The sequence below is a fragment of the Engraulis encrasicolus genome, chromosome 7 (assembly GCF_034702125.1).
Source record: "Engraulis encrasicolus isolate BLACKSEA-1 chromosome 7, IST_EnEncr_1.0, whole genome shotgun sequence".
NCBI classification, from domain to species: domain Eukaryota; kingdom Metazoa; phylum Chordata; class Actinopteri; order Clupeiformes; family Engraulidae; genus Engraulis; species Engraulis encrasicolus.
The window spans coordinates 55,394,039-55,404,098 of record NC_085863.1 but is presented as its reverse complement, the minus strand read 5'-3'; the positions used below and the strand labels follow the sequence as shown (position 1 = coordinate 55,404,098).

General features: G+C 45.8%; 1 protein-coding gene across 1 annotated transcript in view; it reads left to right on the top strand.

Annotated features, from left to right (window-relative positions):
- Nucleotides 1-589: 589 nt before the first annotated feature.
- The window catches only part of vps37d (VPS37D subunit of ESCRT-I), a 34,783-nt gene continuing 25,312 nt past the window's right edge, over nt 590-10,060 (top strand). The window contains exons 1-2 of the mRNA XM_063204048.1: nt 590-944; nt 9,058-9,229. Of these exons, the coding sequence (XP_063060118.1) occupies nt 819-944; nt 9,058-9,229 (298 nt within the window). The 5' untranslated portion in view covers nt 590-818. The remainder of the gene's footprint in view (nt 945-9,057; nt 9,230-10,060) is intronic.

The window sequence follows — 10,060 nt, the reverse complement described above, 5'->3', positions numbered from 1 at the left end:
CGGGGACCAGGAAGTCGGTTGGTGATGTGATTCGCCCAGATTAAAATGTTTCTTAACAGTAAACTTCTGTTCGTTGGAAACTAACACAGAACCATCACATACCAAACAAAGATTAAGTACAAACAAATTACATGACCTTTACCACATTTTCTGTGTTATACCGCCACCTCCTGGAACTAAGTAACTTCTAATAGAACTAAAGTCAATGGGGATTTCCATGTTAACTCTCCGTGAGGCTCCATGAGAGCCGCCATTGCTGTGGAAAGATTGGTCCATAGAGGTCTATGGGAGTGGCGTAACTCTGATATTAGATGGCTCTGTACAGATTCTAGTGTAAATGGTGATGTGCTGAAATTCCGTGTAAAATGTACATGAAACTGGGACTTTTGCATGATTTGACATATATAGTACACGCTGGGAGCGATGTCTTAGCAAAATGTCAAACTGTTAATTAGCCATATTACATGCACGTGCAACACATTAATTTGACATACGTGGGAGTTTGGAATTTACATGAATATACATGTTTTGAATACCATATGACTACTACATCAACATCACGTTGTGCACCCGATAGTAAGCGTCATGCCACCGTTTGGTTACTCGAGGCATTGCAGGCAAGCAACTACAAACGTATGTCACAGCCTCTTGCATTGTCTCGGCCAACAGCGGTGTGGCTCCCCACCAAGGCGGTCTGCTTCAACATAGCAATCGCGTGTGAGCAGCAGAAGCTTTTACTCAAGCCAGAACACGACCGAAATGGAACTTAACGGGCTTTTGTACGGGAGAGTTTGAATAGTGTTTCGTTGAGGACTACAATGTCCCAAAGAAGGGACACAAACTCTTGCCCAGATGGGTATTACAGGGTTCTCAACACCTCAGAACTGCGCGAGCTTCTTCAAGATGAGGAAAAAATGGATCAGATCGTTCGACTCAACGATAAGGTAGAGTTCTTCTCCACAAACGTCGTACACTTATGAAACATTATGTTTTTCTCTCAGCGTCTGGTTGTACTTTATTGAGCTCTAAGCGGGCGTTTTTAATAATGAAATGTGTGTTTTACAAATGTCTTTGCGGGGTGCGTATTGCCCTCCCCATATGCTGCCTGTCGGTTGCCACTCCATGCATTGCCAATGTACTACTATAGGCTGTAGCATGAGTGAATGCATGACACAGGGAGAATCGGAATAGAGCTCTATGCCATTGTTAACGCTTTGCAAAGGCGTAAGCTATTCGTTTTGAGTCAATATGGTGTGTTTTACATGAAACATGGCCAATGCAGATTAGTTAATAACATTCCATTTCAGGGGAATACATCCTGACTGTCAGCATGCCCGCAGTTCAACCAATTGTGTTGTAACACTGTCTACTACATTGTTACTACAAATTACGAATTGTTTTGCGTTTTCCTCCATGTTGGTAAATTATTAATGGCGTTCATTAACGTCAAACTGTGGAAACAAACTGTCGGTGTTTAGTGTCGGTTGCCAATTAATTCAAGTTACCAGACAGTAAATAATGCAAGAATGCACGAGCACAGAAAACAGCATTTGCTGAAGTGTTATAAGCACTCAAGCAGAGTGAAAAGAACAAAAGAAAGAAAAGAGAAAACAGCAAAGACTGTTAATATTACTCAAATTCTCCACCGCGGTTCTAAAGGCTTTGGTGCACAGAAACAAGTCAGCCAGCTCCGGAATGTCTGATGCGTAATGCATAATAGCGAGGGTTTGGTGACCAACGTCACATATCAGCCTCAGTTTATTGCTTTGCCTGTAGTTAATCGGCACTATTTTGAACTCCCTTTGTGGCCAGTCCAACCTCAGTCCGTGGTGGCGCTAAGGTGTCATTTTTTCTATAATTGAATGAGGAGCTGTCACAATTACGCCCTCTGGAATGTGCAGAATGACGATAAAGGCACGCAGCCAGGCTCATTGCGCTCCTGCTGCGGGGATGCATTCTGAAGCCGCCAGTAACTTAAGTAATGGAATTGCCATGAATATGGCTTGTACTTAATCACTGTTCTCCTCTGCCACGACAGTATTCAATTATTCAGTGTCTAGTCACTGCAAAATAAGCAGTTCCCTATATACCGTGTTTACTGGGCACAGCGGCACCAGTACATTATTTATTGTGTGTGTTCTGTTTGCTGCACTTCACACAGCTTCCTCTCTGCATACCAATGGCATTTCCTTCACCACCACTGCTGTTTGGTAGTCATCTGGTACTCTTGTCGTGGGCGATCACATCATGAATAAGCTCTGAAAGGCATCGGAGGATGCGTGGCGGGCAGGGAAGAGCAGAGCCGAGCGGTGCCTGAGTTTATTAGCACACACTCTCACACCCTAAAGGTCACGGAGGTTAGTCCCCTCTGAATAAGGGTTATTGTGACACAGTGGGATACAAGCAAAACAGGAGGTCCTCTTCCCCCTCTTCCTCTAAAACAAGGCAGACGAGTGCCTGAGAGTCTGATGGGCAATAATGCTCTTGGAGCTCCCTCATGCCTCCAGGAAGTGTGATCTCTGCATGAGTCCTCTCATCACAATGTAAGCACCTATTTTGCTGCGGTCTTTGATGTACAAATCCTAATGGCAGACGTTTTGCCCTCCCGTCGGCCAGAGAGGATGTGCATCCTGTCCTGATTAGAAGACAGCTTGAGTTTGTTTGTGGTGGATGAAAGAAGAGGAAGACAAAAAAAACACCACTGAACTGAATTTGCAGTTGCAGTCGATATTAAGCTGTTTGGAGTGCGTGAGCGAGAAGGGGGGGGATAAGTAGGGCAAAATTGGCACACTTTAAAACCGTTAATCCGGACGGCTCGCCCCCTTTTTTTTTCTTGCCCAACAAAACAGGTTCTCTCTTTTGAGGTGTGTCTGTGCCAAAGGTCACCAGCAGCCAAACAAAAGCCAGCGTAATGACATGGCACGTCCCTTGTCTTTGCGCCCGGTAATTTGTTCACACTAAATCTCTCCTAACAAGCAATTGGGCTGCAACAGATACGGAATGGATGTCTGTAGTTGTACCGCACGAAGTATTGTTCTCTCTCGCTGTCTCGCTCTCTCTCCCCAAAAGTATGGCTTGTGAGAGTGTGTAAACAGTGTCAGCTTCGCTTTGGAACCAGTGCATCATCACAAATGCACTGTTTCGAGACCCCTCAGGGGGATTCAGAAAGACACAATGTGTAAACACTGCAGCTGTGGCAGGAAATGAATCGTGTGTGTGTCGTTTGTGTGTGTGTGTGTGTGTGTGTGTGTGTGTGTGTGTGTGTGTGTGTGTGTGTGTGTGTGTGTGTCGTTTGTGTGTGTGTGTGTGTGTGTGTGTGGATTCCTGTTTGGGGAAGCCAGTTAGCTGGCTGTCTGTGATGGGGGGGCTTTTTGTGTACACAGGACTTAGAATTGCAGAGGTAGCTGTGGCGGAGCCCACACCACAGTGCCTCTTTCTTCTTTTGATTCCCAGCCAAACGCCAAAATATTCCAAAGAATGCGCTGTTCTAATTGGCTTGATAAGATTCATTATGCTGCCCGGCACCAGTGTTTACAGAGAGCCACGCGGGTCAATGGAATGCGTCTGACGCCACCTTGACATGAAATGGTTAATGGCGTTTTGGTGCCAAGGAGATACAGTTACACTTGTGTGTGAACTGTACGCCCACTGTTAACGCTGCAATGTGAAGTGTGGGCCGCACAGAAGTGAGATATCTCCTCCATCAATTTCAAAAGACGAGAGAGACGCCTTGGCAGTTGCTTTGCATAGCTGATTAAGCCATACATAGTCAGTGTTCGAGGCGGGCTGCGTTTGAAAAACAAGTCACACCCTTGAGAAAATCGTATTAAATTGTGCAGGAAAGATGTGTGTGTCTTTTTTTATTTTTTTTATTTTTGAAAAGCTTAAAATCCTACGCTTAGGATGGCTTTGGAAATGGATGTAACACTGCACGTACAGCCAGCAGCTTCGACTGTCTGTTGTTTTAGAGTACAGCAGGAGAGGGTTTGGGAAGAATTCACAAGAGGAAGCAGCGCAGCCCCATGCCAAGCAAAAAATGCATTACCCCATTTGAACAAAACAAACACAGCTCCAAAGACCGTGAAGAAAGATGAGGAAATCATGAAGAAACCTCTTCTGTTTCACAGTGGAGATATGTGCGGAGTGTGTGTGTGTGTGGAGCTCAGATCCTGCGTTGGTGGCAAGGCAACTCTGTGGGAAAGTCTTGGTGTTGAGATATGAGCCGCTTTGTGAATCAGGTGGTTAGTATGTCTCCCTTGGGAGCGCAGGGTTTTCCCCCCAGCACTTTACAGTGAACAAGGCGGCCACCTTGACAGCGGACACCGACCACCTTGACTAGGTCCCGCGAGAAGAGGAAGATTTTAGAAGAATGTAATTTATTGCTTAACAAGACATTGTATAACCTACAATTGTATATGCTGCACAGCATAGCTTTACCAGTGATGAGTCATACTGTCTCGGTCTGATACCAACTAATACCCCCACCCACCTTGACTATCAGATGTCCTGTGGGAAACACTGGGAGGGTTAAAGCAGAGCGCTGTATCTGAGAGTGGGAGTCTCAGGAGACACCAACTTAACCTCCCACCCATCTTGACTTCCAAATGTGTCTGAAGTGAACCCCCTGAAACCAGGCTCGTATAAGCCTTTTCCCAGTCTATGGGAAAGACGGGGAAGGTGAAAGCACAGCAGCACTATATCTTTGAGTGAGAGTCAAACGAGAGGAGGCCGGATTAGAGCCCGGGAGCTGTCGGTTCTGTCAGGTCTGATGGGGACGAGATCAGATTTGCAGCTGTGATGGGGTGTCCGGTCGCAACCTCAGCTTCCCCCCTCATCACGCCGAAGATCAGCGGAAAACAGAATTCATTCATTACATTATCCATTCATCATCTTGTTTCCTACATCCCATTTTTTTCTTCCGTCCAACATCCTTTTCTGATGATCAGACCAAAATTCCCCCTAAAAAAATTCCCCCTTGCACATCATGAAGAACCCACCTCCTCCTCCTCCTCCTCCTCCTCCTCCTCTTCGTCTCTGTGCAGAGTTCATCCACTGTGAGTGGCTTGAAACATCTGTATCACTTTAGAGTGAGGTTGAGGGCTGTGAGAATGGGTTCCCAGGACTAGTGGAACAGACTGGGCTGTGAGACTAAGGCTAAGAACCACTGGATTCACATACACAAGTATCCCCTTGTGCTGGGGATAGGCCCTCCATTGTTCTGCCGGGTGCTCCCACTCCCCCGCCCCCTATTTGAAGGGCGACCGGATACAGAGTTGTTAGATTGATATATGGTTTTCCCCCCTATCTAACATTGTTAGCCACAAGTGAAAGGAGCTGCCTATCAGACCTCTTGGTGTTTGGGGTTCAGGAGTTTATCTTTACGGGACACCCCTGTGCAACCCGCAACTTCCTTTTCAGCATCTGGTGTTGGTTGAAATCTGCACAGTGGACATTGACAGGGTTAACACATCAATGGCTAAAAGACTAAAGTGAAGAAAATGTCACTGGGACTGGGAACTTTAAATGAAGATCTATGTTGTACTGTAAATCAACAACTTTCTTTTGCTTTTGATGTAGACCCTGGGACTACGGACGGAAGTTTATGTTTCAGTTCAGCATTGTGCTCCTGAAACAATATTGTGTTTGTCCCGAGTTGTTTATGGATTTTTGTTTGGCTTTATGCTTCCCATGTACCAGGATGTTGTTCAAAACCTAAAGGCCCATTTTTTTGTTCTGTTCAGCTTTTTCTGTTATGTAGCCAATGTTATTATTTAGCTATTTTAGCCACTACAATTGGGGGAGCTGTCTTCTGAATTTAACAAGACGTTTATTGAGTTAGATTTATTGAAAGCACCTTTAAACACACATATTTAAATTGTATCAAGTCTGGAGAATGGAGTGGCACTGGATTACCGCAGCAAATTGTAATGTACACAAACACTGGAGGCTTATGATGAAGTCTGAACATCAGAGAGCATGATTGTTTTTTCCACAAGCTAGCTAAGACTGTGGAATTTGAAAAATAAGCTCACAAAAGTCAGACATAAATATATTCCAGCAATCACGTAATTTACAGGATCAGGTGGGAAAACAGGATGTAGCAGCTGAAATGATAATGGAGGTGTGTGGCCTGGATTGCATATACAGTAAGCACTGCATTGCAAATAAGCACTAAGATGATGTAAAAGCCTGTATCGTTAATTATATAAATTCTACAGTAATGGTATGTATCAAATTATTTCTGCCATATGCATGACTGCCTCCACGTAGCCAGGCATGTTATTAACCATAGTAATAACCATGTGTTATTGTTCTTCTCATAACAGTATTTTAGTATCCCTGATTGTTTTCTTATGAGAACCCATATTGGAAACATATCTCTGCTCTTAAACACTGTGTCTTGAAGCAGCAAATGGCCATTCTCACATTACCAGAAAGCCATGATTCTAATTCCAAAGAGTGCCCATGTGGGAATTTGGCGCAAGGCATGCAGCAGTGTTTTGTCTCTCACTGTGGGCTCCTGTTGGAGCCATATTCTCATATTTGCAAAGCAAATAAATCACTAAGCCTCTTATACGCCTGCCTAAGCCCCGTCAGGTTTTCTAATATGCCTAACCAACGGAGCCGCCAAAGGAAAAAACCTCCAGAATTCATCTTAATATTCAGGCAGAAGGAGAAAATGGGCTAAAAGACGCAAGCCCTCCAATTAGACCCAAACCTTAGCTTTGGCTACAGACAATTACAGACAGAAACTGGGTCTGTGGTTGGGTTTGGGACTGGGAAGTGATGTCCTCGCTATGGCTCGGCGCAAGCTTTCCATGAGACCATTGGCGTGGACTTCTAGTCTGTTCCCCCGAGGCCGGTAGTCTCCCGTGGTCCAAGGAAGTGTCATGGGGAGAGAGAGAGCATAGACTCTCCATGGCAGCCATTACCACTGGAGCAGTTTTAATGCATATGGGCCGTGACTTGGGCTGTACCAAGTTATGTGTTGAAAAACTGCATCCAGTGGTGTAATTTCTTGACAGAGTAATTGACACCTTCATGGCCGCCATCACCGCCACCACCACTACCTCAGTCGCCCACCGCTTCGGAATATATTTTTAGAAGAATCAAATTAAGCTGACTATACCTCATCTGGAAGTCATTTGAATTGGAGCGTAGAAAAGCGCGTTCAGCGTCGTTCACATCACCATATTCTGTGACATTCTTGCTCAAGATGGATTCTTTTGGTATGGTTTTTCTCCCCGTTTGAAGGCACAACTGTTATTTATTGCCGTTCATGTGTTTTTAATGCTCAGGGTCCAAGTCGTGGGCTTTTTTTGGGGGCTTCTCGGTATGCGAATGAACCAGCGAGGCAAGATGCAGCTGAGTGGAGTGGATGCCTGTAGCCAGGGCCCCCGGTCGAGCCCTGCTGCAGCAGGCTGGCAGCATGCTCGGCTAAAAGTCTTAAACAGCCCGCGTGGACTGGCCACTGGCCACCGAAACCCGAAGCGAGCCCTTGACCCAGAATATATGTAGGTTATGCCACCCAGCCACACTGCAGCAGAAGTCGCAGCACAAGCTTGTGTGGAGAACTCGGCAGTTTCACATGTCATCACCAGGGCCTCGTTCTTTGACTGGTCGCGCAACACGACACCCCGCCGGTTTGTGCACGGTCACATTCTTCAGCCCTCATATTTCTTAACCTTTGCTCCGCTTGTCCGTCATGTTAGTACTGCTGATGTTACTCTGACTTCAGTGTGTTTTACAAGCCGGCGTATACTGTCTGAAGTCTATACTCTGCTGTAGCTCTGTTTGGCCTGTGGGCTGGTGTGCTTTCAGGGTGCAGTGCGGATCTCCTTTTACTGGCTGTGGCTTGACACATGAACCAGTGAGTCTGACTGTGTTTCACTGTATCGATGGAGACGGTTCTTGTGGACACACGTTAGGAGCTCTGCAAAGCAAGCTGCTTGATGGTTGAAGTATTCAATACCTACACTCCGCCTCCGCCCCCGCCTCCCCACCCCATCCTTCCTGCCATTTTTCACCGCACTGCACATACCATTATTTATGGGCTTTAAGGCTCTTTAGATGTGGGAATTTCCCCGGGTTAATAACCAAAGTTGGGTCCAAATTTCTTGTCGATATTCCATCTGGAAATGCCTTCACTGAGAAACAAAAACATGTCAACGCGGTCAATACTCAGGCTATTCCCCTGCGCTGTATGTTGTGTATAGTATGTACTGTATGTGTCAAACACAAACATTGCGAGATTGATTTTTTTACTGCAAAGAGCAAACACACAAGCGGCCTGCCTGCCCTCCACGGTGGATTGGGAAACATTCCTCGCACCATTAGATTTTGTATGCCAGTGACCCTGACTGATTCAAGGTCCTGCATATTTCATTCGATTAAGTGTTTATATGTCCTTTGGAGAGAAAAAAAACTCAGGAATTCCGTAAGCCTGTACTGTATGTTTCCTTTCCATTCTCATCCTTTCCAGCTGTCTGGTGTCGAATCAATATGTGCTACCCATCAAGCTGTGCTACCAAGCCATTTCAACACGGGGTTTGGGCTAAGTTAAGGGCTATGCTCACAGCCTATTGGTAGCTCATCTCGACGAAGCAGCTCATCTCAATAGAACACCAGCTGTCTGGATCTAATGGAATATTTTTTAAATTTGATGTTATGTGTTATGGTGTATGGTGTGTTATCCTTTCTCCTCCTTTCCGGCCTCCCGTATCAAACTGGATCTTGTTTTCTGTCGATATGGGCTACTTTGTCTACCAATAGGCTCCCTTAGGGGTGTGACTGTAGCGCTTTGTAATGGCTTGGTAACTCAGTTGGATGGGTAGGTCATATCGACACAACTGGATCTAACTGAATCTTTTTTTTTACACATTTTATATTATATGCTATAGTTCCATCCTCTTCCTGTCCGAATGTATTTTATGTTACGTGTGTTATAGTTCCAGATCTATCTGGATCTGATTTTGAATGCATTTCACAGTATGTGTTTACAGTTCCAGATCTGGCTGGAACTTATCCTTTAATGTGTTTCCTGTTGTGTGTTAATAGTTCCAGGAGCTACAGGTGGACCGGGAGGTGTTGCTGACGTCCAACCGCGGCCTGGCGGAGGAGAGCCTCGCGCGCAGGCCTCACCTCCAGGACGGCAAGCGCCAGCTGGCTGCTAAGTACGAGGAGCTGGCCAGATTGACTACTGCCTGCAGGGAGAAACAAAGCCGACTTGGTAGGTTATAAAGGTTGTATTAATATTTCAGGCACGGTGCGCGTACTGTACGGAGGATGGTTGGATGGTGTGTGCAGCCAGCTCTGCAGTGCGCTGACTACAGTGCAAAGGGAAAAACCGAAGCGCTTGGTTGCTTATTTTTCAGAGCACATTGGAAACGAAGCTTGAATAGTCAGGTTTTTTTGCGTCACGTGTCTTTTTTGTCTTTTCCTTTCTCAAGCCTCATACAGGAGATTGGGTATTTAGTCTCCAAGTGCCAGTGCATTGAAAACTAAAATAAACGCCACTTTCCGGGAGGATCTGTGCGTAATTGCACTGTTTACTTACACTGACACTCCTATTTTTTCAGCAAATATTACAATGTTGCTGCCCAAAGAAACAATCCCTGTGAGCCTGTGTGAACACATGATCCAATTGAGACCCACAACAGTCTGTAAACCAGTGTTATTGTCTCCTCTATCGGTCGCAACGCTTTCTTGGCTGCCTGCCAAACGTCCCTCCTAACTAGGTGTAGTAAAATTATCATATCCCAAGAGGCCTGACCGGGCAAAATAGGTCTCCACCTAGCTCTCTCCCACACCCATTACACACCACACACGCGCGCGTGCACTGCACAGTACACACACAAACACGCACACACACACACACACACATACACACACACACACACACACGCACACACACACACACACACACACACACACACACACACACACACACACGCACACACACACACGTACCTTTCAACAGCAGCCAGGAATAACCGGTCTGAAACGGACCACACTTAGTCATGTCGATCATGTTTCATTCCTGCAGGCAAAACAGGCTCTG